Source organism: Bemisia tabaci, chromosome 1, assembly GCF_918797505.1.
Source record: "Bemisia tabaci chromosome 1, PGI_BMITA_v3".
Taxonomy (NCBI): Eukaryota; Metazoa; Arthropoda; class Insecta; order Hemiptera; family Aleyrodidae; genus Bemisia; species Bemisia tabaci.
Genome location: NC_092793.1, coordinates 61,636,857 through 61,653,369, shown reverse-complemented (window position 1 = coordinate 61,653,369; position 16,513 = coordinate 61,636,857). Strand labels below are relative to the sequence as shown.

At 43.2% G+C, this 16,513-nt stretch overlaps 1 protein-coding gene across 4 annotated transcripts in view; it reads left to right on the top strand.

Annotated features, from left to right (window-relative positions):
• LOC109035753 (protein fem-1 homolog CG6966) overlaps positions 1-16,513 on the top strand; it is an 84,949-nt gene that overhangs the window by 43,120 nt on the left and 25,316 nt on the right. For 2 of the 4 annotated variants that reach the window (XM_019049496.2, XM_019049495.2), the window contains one exon: positions 8,177-8,336. The exons of 1 other annotated variant lie outside the window; for it this stretch is intronic. In XM_019049496.2, coding sequence (XP_018905041.1) covers positions 8,177-8,336 — 160 coding nt within the window. Of the gene's footprint in view, positions 1-3,699; positions 3,908-8,176; positions 8,337-16,513 lie in introns of those variants that run through there. One more of the 4 variants, XM_019049497.2, reaches the window with a different exon arrangement.

The following is a 16,513-nucleotide window of genomic DNA, read 5'->3' as shown; positions in this document are numbered from 1 at the left end:
TCAGGATCGATGCTCTTTGAGCATCTTGCCAGAAACTGTAATTCCTAAATGTAGTCCAACTCATCTGCATCCCCCAGCGCTGATCTGCAATCGATAGAGGAGACAATAGAGCTGTGAAATGAGGATTCTGGAATTGCGGTTGCGGTTGCGGCAACACTTGGCGTGCCGCTTGCGCTTCGGCTCGAGGTTTCCTTCCTGTTTTTCAGTTTTCTCTTTGTCTCATATTTTCCATCGATGAATGTGATTACGACTCCGATTCCCGCTTAGAGAAACAACTGATCCATTGAGTGGATGAGAATCTTCAAGGTCACTGCCAACATACCTCCTGCCTTGCACACACCCCTGCCTGCCGCAGCAGCGCGCGCCAAATTTTCAGCAACCGCACAATAACTATCGAAGATTTTAAAAATCGATCAGAGGGAGCATTTGGTGGGAATCCGGGGGCCAAATTAAAAGGATCGACAGTCCTTGGCGTGGCACGCCACTGGCAAATGAACTGGCGATATCGAGCCAGTGCGCTGCTGCGGCAGGCAGGGGTGTGTGCAAGGTAGGAGATATGTTGGCAGTGACCTTGAAGATTCTCATGCATTCGATGGATCAGTTGTTTCTCTAAGCAGGGATCGGAGTCGTAATCACCGTCATCGATGGAAAATATGAGACAAAGAGAAAACTGAAAAACAGGAAGGAAACCTCGAGCCGAAGCGCAAGCGGCACGCCAAGTGTTGCCCAAAGACATTGAATAGAGGTGTTGCCGCAACCGCAATTCCAGAATCCTCATTTCACAGCTCTATTGTCTCCTCTATCGATTGCAGATCAGCGCTCGGGGATCCAGATGAGTTGGACTAGGTACGTCTTGCATTTAGGAATTACAGTTTCTGGCTCGTGCATAGAAACACCTATTTGCATAGGGAAACTAATGACACGTATGTTGTCGCTGCAATTGGCCAAAAATTGTAGTTCCTCATTGCAGAACGTAATCCAGCCGTTCCCGTGGCTCGGGCGAAAAGCATCGTTAAAAGGAGCTGTGCATTTTGCGAAATCGCTCACAACTCATACCTTAAAATTAAACATCTCGTAATACCAATTGTGATCCGAAGACAAACACCATACACCACTCTTTTAGAGGTATGACAGAATAGACTGTAATTACTCTAAGCGTGAGCTTCTTGGTGGGGATAAAACTGTGTGTGAAAACAAAACGAGAAATGAGGGGTTTGGAAGATAAGTGCAGTTTTTATTATTTTGAGAGAAAGAGTTGAAAGTTCTGCATTTTACTCAGACATATAGAGTGCTCCGAATACCTTCAAAATTTACAAGTATTGGTCTCACACCCTCATGAACGTTTTCTGAAATTTTCAGCTCATTGTCAGTTGAGCCAAATTGAGGCCAGCAGTAGGATTTAAAGTGACGGTAGGTCGTTTTTTTCCCGCGTCCCCTCTAAACGGAAAATTCACTTATCCCATTCGCTGTTTTCTCCGTGTTTTCTCAAATGACTTTCGCTTGACACTCTGATAGATCTTACCTTCAACTATCAAAAAACACGCCCAAGTCAATTTTGGTCATAAATATGCTTCTTAGCCCACGATTTTACATTTCCTTCCATCCTTCCTTTTCCTCCTCCTCCTCCTCCTTCTTCTTCTAACGACTAGGGCATAGCCCTGTTAGTCAGGCCATTAAGTAACAAGCACAAGAAACTATTTATCAGTATTAAATATCTAAAAATCACTTAAAATGAAGGACTCGTCAAATTGATAAAAACAGCATAAAGTCGTCAATCATCCTTAGGAGAAGAGAGCGAGCTTTGTGCCCATCGCTTAGGTAGTCGTCCAGGTAATCTTTTTCCTATGGGTTGTCCGGTCATAAAAATTTTCGCTAGTCTCTCTTCATCCATTTGGCTAACGTGCTCCGACCACATCTTTTCCCTCACTCTGGTCCACTTGGCTACATCTTGCACCCCAAGAGCACCCTTGATGGACTCGCTGGTCTGCTGATCCCAAAGCGTAAAATCAGCTATTTTTTTTAGAACTTTCATCCCAACGGTGCGAAATTATTGTTTGGTGTGCTTTGTTTCAGCCCTAGTCTCTGCGGCAAACGTGAACACCGGCCTAACGATGGTCCTATAGACCCTGACTTTACTCTCCTAGGCCATATATTTATTGCGCCTCACCATCTCATTGAGACAACCAGCAACTCTTGCAGCTTTCAGTGCCTGGTCTTCCACTTCGGACCTCAAGTCCTTCGTTCTTGATAGCAACGCTCCTAGATACTTGAACTCCATCACTTGTTCTGTCATATAACCATCTGCTACCAACTTACATCTTATGGGGCTCCTACTGATCACCATGCTTTTCGTCTGAATGGCAGACACCTTCATGTTGTATTTTTTGGCTGTTAGATTAAATGTATGCATGATTCTCTGCAGCTCATCTTCCGAATCTGCTATCGCACGGCATCGTTAGCATAGCATATGATGTTAATGTTTCTGTTCCTCAACCTGCAACCTCGCTTTGGTCTTACGGCGCGAATCGACTTGTCCATTCGTAGGTTGAAGAGAAACGAGCTTAGTGAATCCCCTTGCCTCACTCCCTTATTTACAATGAGGGTATCCAAGAGACCTTTCGCGATGACAATTTGGGTTCTTGTGTTCGCATTTAAATCGGCAACTAACTCGATTAAACATCTGGGAACATTCCTCTCGTTTAATATCTAAAGCTCATCTGATTTCCGGACACGATCAAATGCTTTTTCCAAATCTACAGAGCACAAGAAGAGTGGCTTGGCTTCCTTTTTCAACATGCAAAAACACGAAATGGTCTAGATTTCTGTTTTCCTTTCGCCTCTCCTTCCTGTTTTTATTTACTGTGCTTTTAGTGAGGTCCAGTCGTTTTGCTGTTGAAATACAAGCATAACGAGCTATGGCACGCAGCTGAGGCGGCTGAGCTCTTATCTCTAGTCTCGAATTTCTAAAACTGCACTTAAGTATGCGCCTTGTCTTCCAAGCCTCTCAAATGGAATAACAAATCCTTTAGGCATTTTAATCGTCTCAATGAAGGAGAAAGGAAATTTGACCATTCAATGTCGTTCCAAGTTGAGCCAGAGTGATAGAAGTGAAAAGTTCAGAAAGGAAAGTGATAGAATAAGGAATTGGCCCCCCGATTCTTGGAATTTTGTGGCAGTCTCTTGGACAGGACAAGACCATGAAGTTGAATGGAGCTACACGGTGTGATTGGTCGGTTGTAGAAGTCGTTCCAAGCCTTTATCGAAGCACCTTCCCGATGGCCGCCAACCAGGAGCATTTCAATCCTGCACAGCAAACTTTGAACTTCGTTTTTGGTTTCAAAAAAATAGCTTTTAATCAAAATAGTGATGACAGACAGTACCGGAACTCGGAGAGAGCGGCCCAAGAGTTTTTTTTCCTTTTCTCCTGACAAGAACAACTTTGCTATTTTCTGCCGAGCAGTCGCGGGTGCTGCACACAGTGCGTATCCGAGTGAAACCACAACAAAGACGGGTCGAATGCAGCGGTCTATAGTGTCACTCGGACGCTGACAACGCCGAGGGTCAGGGTCAAGGTCACGACGCGGGCGCCTCTAATGACTCACAGCACCAGCAGCACAAGCCAGTGAATAACCGAAAGAAAATATGTATACCTACTTCGGCTGCAAGACTGTGTAGCCGTCGGCATGGAAAATGTGTGTTTTTGTTTTTACCAGTATAACTGATATTTTGCAACAACTCCAATCATGAACGGAGCGACCAGGAACTGTGTGCTCGGTCACATCGCCAGAGAATCCGCGCAGACGCGTTTGTCAAGAACGGGGATCATAGACTAGTGAGTGTCTACCACAAGCAGAAGGTTGGAGTGGTGCATTAGCTGTGCTGCCGTACCTAGGAAGAACAGGCATAGGTAAGCCTGTCACTCTATCATTGCCAAATTCTCTCGATGAAACATCAATTTTCTGCGAAACTTTAGCATGTTTTCCTGTCGATTTTTCAGAAACCTCTAATTGGACCGAGTTCATCAGAAAAGAACCAAGCCACATTAAGTTGAAACTGAGAAAAAGAGGGGTTTAAGTTCTATTTCTGCATAAGGCCCAATGTAGAAAATGAACTTTAACCCCTCTTCTCACAAAATAATTTCTTTTTTTAGACTTTTTCAGATTACGGCAGGAGAGAATAACCGACCAGTGGAACTCAAAAGCATCCTTATATCAATTTTTTCAAAAGTATGGGTCGGCTCCTTCCTGATGAAGTCGGTCCAATTGCAATTAAATCTGAAGTATCTGAAAATTCTAAGGGAAATTTCTCATATCCTTTTTTGAAAGTAAATATTTTATCGGGGAGAATTCAGCAACGTTGCTCATTGCGGCATTTCTCTTTAGCGCGGAAGTTTTTTTCATCAAATTTTGGGAACAGCTTAGTGCTAATTGAAGTGTCAACGTTTTGGTGAATTTTCTGAAATTTTACGTTTTCAGCATTGTATAACCATGGAGAATATTCAGTAAAAATTACAACATATTACTTGCATTTGCTTTACTCGTAATGAATGAAACGTTAGCGGTATTGTTGAAACATCGCAACCAAGAAATTTCCTTTCCGCACTTAGCGCTTTAATTGTCATGATTTAAAGTTAGCGGCAGGTAATTTAATGTAGCGTTGAATCCGAATTTCAGGTCAAAAATTATTGTGGAAGTCATTTAACTGTCGTGTTACCGACCTTTACCTCAAAATATACGTTATGTTGCAGACCCCTCAAAAATCCTCAGAACTGATCTAATTTAAATTTTGGGACCTTTTACCCAGGGCCGGATTTACCTACTCGCCGCCCATGGGCCGCCTGTATTTTTCTGCCCGCTTCTCATTCGTTTTGAAACATCAATAGATCGTACTTGACAGTGGTTCGGTGTATCGTTTGGTGCAAAATAATAGTACATAACCTCAAACAAAAAAATTCAGGATTTAATTCGGAAAAGCTGAAAATGATAAAATTCCTAACAATTTCACCATTCATTGTAAGCCCATCCCAGTTTGGACAAGGCCTTCCATTTATAAAAAAAAACGAAACAATTATGAAAGAACAAACATAAATGTGCTTACAAATTTTAACTTCCACCGCCGCGCCGACAGCACTGTGTTGGCGCAATGCGTGAGTATTCATGCAGTCTTGCAGGCGCTATGCGTTTCGAGACGACTGCTGCTGACCGCAGTGTGTTTGACGCAATGCGTGAAGTATTCATACAGTCTTGTCGGCGCTATGCGTTTCGAGCCGACTGCCGACTGCTGCTGACCGCAGTATGTTTGACGCAATGCGTGAAGTATTCATGCAGTCTTGTAGGCGCTATGCGTTTCAAGCCGACTGCTGTTGACCGCACTGCCGTGATAGCGAAGAGAGCCGTAAGTGCAAAAATGAAGTTTTGAGAAAACGGGCTCAGAAGCTTCTGACAAGAACATTTTATGGAAAGAAGCCTCCGTTCTTTGTCAAATTGCCACTAATCGTGCGGAAGACTCCTAGAAATCGTATGGATGATTAAAAATCGACTGATTTTATTTCCATTGCATAAAAAGGGTATTTTTCATTTTCATGCTAGGTTATTGTTAGGCAAGACAGCCGTAAGTGCTATCTTCTGCATGCTTTCGTGGTTGCGTTTTGGACGCACAACAAACACATTTTCAGGTTAGAAATTGGCAGGAGAGGGCGGCACCTTACTGGAAAGCACTGTTTTCATTGTCTCTCATGCATCTACGGCTGTCTTGAAAAAAAACTATGTCATTTTTTGTGCACTTACGGCTTTCTCATACGTCTTGTTTTCATTAAATTAGGATGAATTTTGCTGTTTTAGCTGTCTCAGTAATTTCATCTAAAAGAGTTTAGACGAATTTTGAAGGAAACTCGATTTCGAAAATTTTGTACTTACGGCTCTCTTCGCTATCATGGCAGCGCAGTGTGTTGGACGCAATGCGTGAAGTATTCTCGCAGTCTTGTAGGCGCTATGCGTTTCATGCCGACCGCTGCGCCGCTCCGGTCAAATTGCGTGTTTGGTTTCTCTCTTAACTCGACTAATTAAAGGTGAAGTCTCTTGTATCACCGAAAGACGACAAAATTAGAAGTTACTATACTTTTACTCTCAGGAAATGAGAGATTTTGTCGCCTTTTCTCGTTTGTAATTTATTTTCTGAATCCAATTTTTTCTCTCATTTTTTGATACCTACATTAAAAAAGATTGCAAAATTTTCCGCCCCCTACATTTTGCCGCCATGGGCCGCGGCCCATGTGGCCACCCCGTTAATCCGGCCTTGCTTTTACCTAAAATTGACCGTAAACTGTGCCGAGAACACCTCAATAACCCCCAAAATTGAACCAATTTTATTTTTGACCTGGAATCTAGATTTTTCAATAAAATGATTGTTGATCGTTAGTCCCATCCAGGTTACCCGAATTTGATGGTCTCAAACAAGGGTTATCTGGGGCTGGCTTGATTGGTGATGCAGGGGGAATGTGACTTTCGGGAAAGTAAAGCGCATGCATAATTATCTGTCGTGGGATATTTGAAGTGAAAAAAAAAACATTCTCCAAATTAAAAGGAAATCGATATTTTTTCGACGAGGAGCCGTAGTTTCGAGGTGTTTTAGCTGAGTCAAGAAGTTATGTTAAAGTCGTGCACTCTTACCTCCTTGTAGAAGAATCACTCAAATTCCGAGACTTCAGCGTGGAACGATGATTTTAATGGAATGCGGTTGGGGATACTTCATGAAATCGTTGTTTATTGTGTCGCACGTATTTTTTGTTTTAAAAGTGAAAATGTACCTCAGCAGAAATATCCGAGAAAGACGAGTAAACATTTCCGATTTTGAGGACTTCAACCTCCCCGAGACTCGGACGTCCTAAACTCCGGATCCGACTTTGATCCCACAAAATATTCCCGCACAGCTCTCCCGACAGCCTTTTGTTTTTACCATTGAAAAACGACACGTCGCGTCGGCTCCTTCGCGTGCATCATAGAAACGGAAGTGGGTCGCAAATATTTCAGTAAAGTTCATCACGGTGGATGTGAGGGCGTCTTGAAACCTTGGGCCAGCGTAGCCACCGTGCCAACTGTTTTCGGAAATTCACACCAAGGATTCCACATTTAACCAGATCTCAAAACCAACGTCTTGCTCCTTGCTTCATGTCTTGCCCTCTGCTTCGAGCATGTATTTTTAGCAGTTTTCATCATTCAAACTATTTCATCGGTCAATAATCGATGTCGCAGTTTGTTTTGAAATAAGCGCGGTAGAATGTTTTTGTGTTTCGAAATCAGGGATGCCGAAGCATCAGTAGCCCAGGGAATGCCCGGTCAAGCTCCCGGCGCTTAAAACTGAAAAAGCGGTAGAAACGTGGAGCGGAGAAAATGTGATACATTTTTTCTCCCGAGGTGCAAAGTTTTTGCCTTGGTTTGGAGAGATAATCGCGAGAGCCGCGTATCGCCGCGGGCAATCCAGTGGTGGATCCAGGGGGGGGGGGGGCATCACATTGCCCCCTTCGGGCCAAAAAAGGGGAGGGAGAAGGAGAAAGGAGAAAATGGAGGGAAAAAAGGAGAGAAAAAATGTGTTCCTACAAATTTACTGAAATGTTGTCAGGACAGAATTTCAGAACTATTTAACCAAGTTTACTAAACCAAAGGTTACTAAATGCCGCAGAAGTAAATAGGTCATATACCAATGTAAAATTTCTGTAAAAGAGGGATTTCTTGTTACTTTTTAAATAATGCACAAATTGTATGCTAGAGCAGCCTAAAATTTAACCGGAGATGGGCTATTTTTTCGAAAAGTTTCCAGGGGAGACCCTCCCTCCCCCCACTCGACACAAGCAAATGGTCCCCTCTCCAACTCACTCTGGATCCGCCACTAGGCCAATCGGAACATCCCAATTAACGTGAAATTTTGGAATACTTACCATGAATTATTTTACGAGCCCCTCTCCCCGGCAACATCGAAAGAAAAGTATTGAAAAGCTACCTGGCAGATACATGTAAACCCCTGTCCCCTGCTCACTTCCCGTTCTTAAGCATTAAAGCAAAGCGTGATGAGCGGCAACATTATCGAGCATTGTGCCCTGTTTTAATGAAACATATTTGTCCGACCGTGCGTCTGTACGAATGTGCTAATGAAGACAATGATGTTTTTTTTTTTGTTTCAGGCGCTGCTGGCGGAAGAGCCTCCGGAGTCAGTATCACAAGTAGTGAGTTGCAAGACGGAAGGAAAAACTCCGCTGGTTATGGCCTGTCGAAATGGGCACCTAGGGGTCGTCGAGTACCTAGTCGACAGGTGTAACGCTGACATAGAACAAAGTGGACAAGGTAATACTGGGTTTCTCATGATCGCGCTTCTCTTTTTGTCGTCTACCTCACAATAATCATCGCAACGAGCTCTCTCGTACAGTGGAACAGCGGTTTCATCGTTAAATTGCGCGCTTACTCGGAATAGCGGTCTGAATGTTGAAATCGATAGATGAAGCTGAAGACAAAGCACGGTGCCCTTGAACCTTTTTTAATCAACTTCGAATGTACATCAAGAATTCAAGTTGGAGGTTGTAGTGGGCTACTTCCTGATGGGTTTTTAGCCAATTTCCAAAAAGGTCATCGGAGCTCTTGGAAAAATAATCGCATTTTGTGGTTTTTTACGGGTAAAATAGCAAAATTGGCTATGGGGCGACAAATTAAAGTCCCCCTCCCCCACTCTTGCCTTGACCAATTTGAATATTTAGTACGTTGTTACTTAGAGTATAAGACGCAACTTTCCTGAAATTTTCATGCCCGTGCAAACTTTTTTGCCCCTGTGGTAGCGTTACCAAATTGCGGATTTCAAAATATCGAATTTGTTGATGAATGAAGGTTTCGAGGTGGGATTTCGTCTAAAGACGAAAAATGTGCAAGCTGAGAGTCTCCGATTAGAAAAGGCTTTTTTAAATAATTTCAAATTGCGGTGTTGCCAAGTTTACAACTTAAATGAAGCCAAATTAAAAAATAAAATGGCAAGAAATGGTAATTTAAATTTAAATGGCACAGGTGAACATTTTGTCAGAGGAGTCGTTCCATCGTCGGCAATATTCATCATGGCCGACGCTTCCGCAGTTCCGCGCGTAATTTGAGGAGAGATCAAGGTCAATAAAGGGTCATGAGCGAGGAAAATATGAACGTAAACACGCCGATTGTTATTTGGTCTTATCCTGGTTAGGTGTTATCTCGTCCAGTTACACGTGTTTTGGCTGATTGGCGTCGGCCATGATGAATATTGTCGACGATGGAACGACTCCTCTAACAAAATGTTCCCCTGTGCCGTTGTATCATTTTTGAGGCGGAAAGCTGAAAAGTAACATAAAAAATACTTACACGAGAAAAAGTTGAAATCCAGTATACATGCTGTTGTGTAACACTGAGCTTTGCCGCCGCCGCCCCCCCCCCCCCCCCCCGGTCACGCTTGGTCTCAAAATTATAAAGTTCCACCTCTTAGAGCGTTAAGTAATTATGGAAAGCCCCTAAGGTATAGCCAGTCCGAGAGCCAGTCAATCCTTGGTGAAAATGAAGTGGGGTCCTTTTAGGAATGGACCCTGATTAGTTGAACTGATTTCTCTGAAATGGAATGCGATTTAAGGCTCTCATGATGAACGATACCCACTTATTTTCACAAGTTCCCGCACTCAAGCGCGCCGCGATTGTTAATGCTACGAATCTGAGAGTCTGCCGTTGTCGGTAAATCATGCAAACCAAGTTGACGAAGATTTCTAAACAGAGACGTCTTGTGCATTCCCGTTTTGCCTTGAGCGCCGCACCGGTCTGGTCGCGAATATTCCCTTGGGCGTATTTGAATCAAAAGGAACTGTATCCATTGTAAGCTGGGCCCTGAGCCCTGTAAAAATACATGCACAACCAGACCCATGTCACAGTGGAGATAGTACCCTCAGATTTAAATACGTCCCGCCCGTTGTAGTAGGAAGCTTGGCGCCTGACGCGCCACCCGTCAACTTGCAAACCATCCATCCGTTTTCGCTTCAAGATCCTGCTTCATGGCGAACTCGAATGCGTGCAACTCTGCACCCATCTTTACTTCATGCATATGATAAACGCATCCTGCTTTTACATACCAACCAACAGCTACGGAACAGTGCTGCTTATCTGCAATGGGACAATTTTAAAGGCGGAAGAAAAAACTTCGCCATTTTTGTAATTTTGAGGTTAGGCTTGCAGTCCTTTGTAATTTTAATAAAACATGCGATTTTTTGTGCAAGTGAAATCTGGATAGCTATCAGGCCGAATCTCACGAGATTTGTTTTCGAGTTTAGCGATTCATTTGAGAGTGTGCCCAGATTCGAGATTTCGAAATTCCTCGATTGTTTTTTTAAAAAAAAATAAGGAAGGTTTTAACAACAAAAAAGGGATTCAAACAATCAAAGCATTGTTCGGAAAATTGGTAACGTCGCGATAGAAATCGGTAAGAGTGTACTTCATCGGCACGATAAGCAACCCTAGAATTAAGTTTCGAGGTGAGTGAGACAAGCAAAGTGCCCTCAGTTAATGTCGAATTTGACGAACGCTGTACGAAATTCATTTTAACTCCTGGGTGCAATTATTCGAGCTTCATTGATGTCGGTGTTGTATTCGCACGGAAGTGAAGGCGTTTTGACTGTTCAGACACTCACCACTTCACCCGCGGACCGCGGCGCGGGCTTTATTGCGAGGATATAGTCTAAGAGCCAGCTGCATTTTTGGCGCCACTATTCCGTCACGCTGGAAACTTTGTGGAGACATAGTTCTGACCTCCCTATTAACGGATTGGGCAATATCAGACTTCAAAAGTGGTTCCTCTGGCCGCTGCGCCCCCCGAAAAATGGAAAAAATCGTGCGATGAAATCGCACGATAGAGCCACTTTTCGGCTCCTGAAAAGTACTTTGACGTTGTTTCCTAACCTTTATATTGTACGCACTTACAGTTTAGGTACATATAAACTTCGTATTAGCCCGACAGACGAATTCGAGTTCGTACGGCCGATCAGCAGACCCCAAAACCGGCTCCTCCGTGCAATAAAATCGAAAGAAAGAGCCACTACTTTAAGGCTCCTGAAAAGTGCTTTGACGTTGTTTTTCAACCTTTATATTGTACGCACGTATAGTTTGAAAACATATAAACTTTGTATTAGCCCGGCAGACGATTTCAAGTTCATACGGCTGATCGGCAGACCCCATAAATGCGATAAAATCGAACGAAAGAGCCACTTTTCGGCTCCTGAAAAGTACTCTAACGTTCTTTCCTAACCTTTATATTGTACAAACGTATAGTATGGGTGCATGTAAACTTAGTTCTAGCCCGGCAGACGATTTCCCGTTCATGCGACCGATCGGCAGATCCCAAAAATGGCTCTGAAAGCAATGAAAATTTAACGTGAAAATACTGGCCTTAACGATCCTTCTAGGGAACCGTTAAAGTTCTCTTACCTTGTTCTGGTACTTTTATCATGTAAAACTGAAAAATACGGATAAAATTAAAGGTTAGTAGATTATGAGATACCCCTTTTGCGGCAGATAAGGGTAAGGCCGTGTAGCCGATCGGTGAGACTCTGAATTTGCTTTTGAGAGCTTAAATGCGCCAAAAACTGGTCGTTGAAGCACACTTACTTTGCAGCCTTTTGAAGGTATTTCTAAGTCTTATACATACATAAAGTCGCTTTTATAGCGCCGCCTCGCGCTCTGCGACGCCCAATCGCCATTGCCCCCTATCCTCCCAGAGATCATCAGGCAATTGGCACCTTCTGATCTCCTCCTCCACCCCTTGTCGCCAACCTTTCACAGGACGTCCACGCCGTCGCCTTCCGGGAGGAACCCAATCGAAGACCTGCTTGGGCAACCGGTCGTCTGCCATCCTTCGCACATGTCCATACCAGACCAACTGCTTGGACCTGATATCGTGCACGATGTCCTTCTCCACACCCATGATCTCGCGTACTTTTACATTGCGGATACGCTCTCTTCTTGAGATGCCAGCAGACCTCCGCCAAAAGTCCATCTCAGTTGCCCTAAGCATGTCTTCAGTTCCTTTCTTGAGTTGCCAGACCTCACTCCCGTAAGTTACGATACTCTTCACGATGACGTTGTAAATTTTCCTTTTGGTCTCCTTGGAGATACTCTGGTCCCAGAGAACCCCATTTAGCATCGCGATAGCTTTCCTGCCTTGCACATTCCGATCTTTAATAGCCCGATCCAAATTTCCGTCCTTAGTTAACCAAACTCCTAGATATTTATACTCTTCACAGTCCTGAATTTTCCGACCATCCTCCAGTTCAATGCTTTGCTGATCACCACCGATAACCAACTTCTCCGTCTTAACCACATTTACTTCCATTCCCCACTTTCGGTATACTTCCACTAGCTTCCGCGTCATGTAATTCGTATCTTCTTCGTTCTGAGCTATTACCACCTGATCATCAGCAAAGCACAGAGTATAAAGGGTGCCATCTTCACGTAGCGGGACGCCCATTCCCGAACAGCATCTTTTCCATTCCTTTAAAACTTCTTCCAGGTACACTTTAAATAAGGTTGGCGACAAACAACACCCTTGTTTCAGTCCTTTAGTAATTAAAAACCCAAACGATAAGTCCCCATGCGATTTAACCCTAGAAAAAGCCCCACCATAAAATTCCTTAATAGCACTAATTAGTCCCCCACTAAAACCCCTTTTGTTTAAGGCTTCCCAAAGTTTCATCAATGGCACACTGTCGTAAGCTTTCTGGAGATCCACAAACACTAGATGTAATTCCTGGCCAACTCCCTTCTTTTTCTCGATGACGTGGATGATGGTAAATAAGTGATCAATCGTTGACCGACCGGCTCTGAAACCTGCTTGCTCTTCCGCTTCATGTTCTTTCCACTCCTCTTCGATTTTTGCTTTCAGGATTTTTCCATACACTTTGCTTAGGGTACCTGCAACCGACAGTCTTCTATAGTTATCACACTCATCTTTTCTACCCTTCTTCTTGTATATAGGTGACACCCAAGACTCTTTCCATTCTGTCGGTACCTTTCCACCGTCCAAGCAATCTTGCATCAGGTATCTCAACCGTTGAAACAGCTTACAGGTTCCACACTTGATCAACTCAGCAGGAATATTTCCCGGACCCGGAGCTTTATCGTTCTTCAGCTCTCGTACGGCCTTTACCACGTCCTCCATATGGATCTCCAAGTTATGATTATCGTTAGTATACTCCAAGCTTTCACCTCCATCTTGAAATTCAGGTCGCCTTTCTGTCAGTAAATTTTTAAAATAACCCTCCAGTTTATCAATGGATATCGGAGATATTAACTCCCGCTTCATGTCCCTTCGCAGCCCTTTCAGCAACTTCCAGCTCTCAGTGCTTTTCCTTCCTCCTATGTACGTGGCTATTTTGTTACAGCTCCTCTCCCAAGATTCGTTCTTTTTCTTGGTTAAGAGCCTTCGTACCTGCGTCTGAGCTTTTTTATACGCCTCTTTGTCTTCTGTTTTTTTAGAGGAAAGGAACTGATTATATTTTTTCCGTTTCTCCTGAATCTCCTTCTCAATTTCTTCGTCCCACCAGTAAACTTTTAACTTTTAACTTTAAACAGTTACTTTTAAAATGTAAATTTTAAAATAAGTAAAAAGTAATTCGAACGGTTATACAACTCGTGAATTCTCACTTAATTGTATATTTTATGTATAGATAGTTTTGTAAAATTATCTTAATAAAACCTTTAAAAGGAAAAAAATTACTATCCATGTTATCAAAAGGTCTTCGATAATAATGGTTATAAGACTTAGAAATACCCTCCAAAGGCTGCAAAGTAAGTGTGCTCCAACGACAAGTTTTTGGCGCATTTAAGCTCTCAAAAGCAAATTCAGAGTCTCACCGATCGGCTACACGGCCTTACCCTTATCTGCCGCAAAAGGGGCCAATCCGTCACTAGGGAGGTCAGAACTATGTCTCAACAAAGTTTCAAGCGTGACGGAGTAGTGGCGCCAAAAATGCAGCTGGCTCTAAGACTAATATCCAATATGCCAGAGCACTTAGTTATGCGGTAGTGTTCCTTAGCTTTTGCTGTATTTAACGTTCACCAAGAACCTAATGATAATCAAACCCGTTCCAATGCGTCACTGTGTTCCATTTCTAGTATTTTTTCTCCACATTAGGAGACTTACGGGGTGTGGCGAGGAAAAGTGAGAACTCGTACGTTGAGTACCTATATTGAGAGAGTATGGCCACTGGTGTTACCACCTCTGATTGGCTCAGCCATCTTAGGCTGAACGAAGCCCTTAGGACCCAAAAATGGCGGACGCCATAAGTTAATGTAATGCAAAATGACTCAAAATGTAGTTTTCTTTGCTTACCGTAACAAGAAATTTGCTGCTGCACACTACACACACACACACACCCTCACCCTCACACACACACACACACACACACACCCACACCCTCACCCTCACACACACACCCTCCCCCCCTCACACAAACACACACACACCCTCCCTCTCACACACACACACACACACACTCACACACACTTCCTTTGGCTTTCTCAACAGCAGTTGCTGCTGAGTAAAACGGTTAGAGAGAACACTTCACATTATTACCAGTTTATGTACCCGAAGACTGACGAAGATTGAAATAAAAATGGGAAACTTTTCACACTAATAAACTCTTCAAAACTGCAGGGCGACCACGAGGATACGAGGATCTAGAAACTTCAATGAGCACTGAGTGATAAGCCTAAATTTATAGGTGGCGCATGGAAACATATACAGGAGGACCCAATCGTCGGCTTAGTTCACTACACCCTCTGCCAGGCAGCGCTGATGTCAACCCTAACTGGAGTTGGGGGTCCTTATTTATTCTCTTGGTCCATGCCTGATCGTCAGAAAGCAAGCCTTCTGGAAAGGATCGAGCTTCAGCAGATCAAGCCACAAATTTAGGGTGCCAGATGCTCGTCGGGACGCCTGGGTTCGGGCGCCAACACACTTGAAGTGCGTAATCAAAAATATAATGAGGTGACTTTCCTGAGGTGAGGACAGGATTGGCAGGAAGGAATAATGAGAGCAAATTTGAACATACTAGAGTCAACTTTATTGACGAGAAAAGAAAACTATTTCTTAAACACAATTACAAACTTAAAATTCTTAAAACAAAAAAAAATAAAGTAAATGCGAGATCAAAATTAGGATGGTTGAAGACGAATGAGTTGATCGGATTGACTTTTAAAATACTTTGAAAGGAACGGTAAAAGGGACATAAAATGTTTTCGAACTTTCGAATGAAACTTTCTTTTAATTATTTATTTGACCATACATTTTCAGACAACCGGTGCTACTCACCACGTGCACTCAATCTTGTGTGGCGGATTTAAGGTTCAAAATAAATTCAAATAGCGACCAAAGCTCCAGGTGCCACTCACCACGTGCACTCCTGGAATCTGACACGCTATAAGAGATTTAATTTGCCGTATAAAAAATAAATTATACTCAGTCTGTTTCCAATTGTAAATAAATGTCGATAAAGCAGATGTACATTTCGAAATTTATAAAAGAAAGCTCATGTGATTATTTACTTCAGGAGTTTCCCGAAAATGGATGCGTCACACAAGTAAATAATCACAACCAAGGCGGATAAAGAATGGTGGTCGCATTTCGATTTTGGCTGCCATCTTGAAGCACTGTGACGTCAGGAAAGTACGGCTTTTGCCATGCAATTCGAGGTAGAGCCGACTCCCCCGGCCTCGGCCGGCCCATGTACCCGATGTACCCGATACCGTGTGACGTCCAGAGGGTACGAAATGCGACCACCATTTTTTATCCGCCTTGATCCCAACGAGAGTAGTTACTTTCATTTGTAAGTGTGCTATTCATCACGTGCACAGCTTTGCAGACGGAAGGATCCGAAAAGGATGATATCAATTTGCACTCACGCTGTTCGGATGACTGCGGTGATGTACCGGTCGGGACCCCATCAAATCCACTTCATCTAGCTTTCGTAAGCGTTGACCAACTTTATTCGACTCCAATAAATTAAATATACAATTAATTAATTTTTTCCTTACATCAAACTATTTTCCTAGGTTAGCTTCAAGACTTCCTTTAATCAATTTGGTGAAAACAATTAATTAATCAAGCTAAAATAATAAATAATCGACTTTTTCTTAAAAGTTTGGGCGACTGAGGCACCGTGCGCACAGAAAACAGCTGGGCAGTCGGGAACAAGAGTTTCCAGATCGCTCCGCGAGAGCGCTCGAGTGGCGCGCGGCCGACCGGTGCACTGCGGTACTTCGCCGTTCCTACCCTACAGAATTACAGAATTCGCTATTGTCGCAATCACTTGCTTCGCTCAACGCTGCAACTGTAGCCATCGAGATTATTACAAAATAAATACTTTATTAAATTTCGATACGGTTTAAAATAAATTAAAAGAAACTTAAAGTGACGGAAAAAATTACCGTCACACGGGGGAGGGGGACTCTTTGGGTTGCAATCAGGCCCGCCA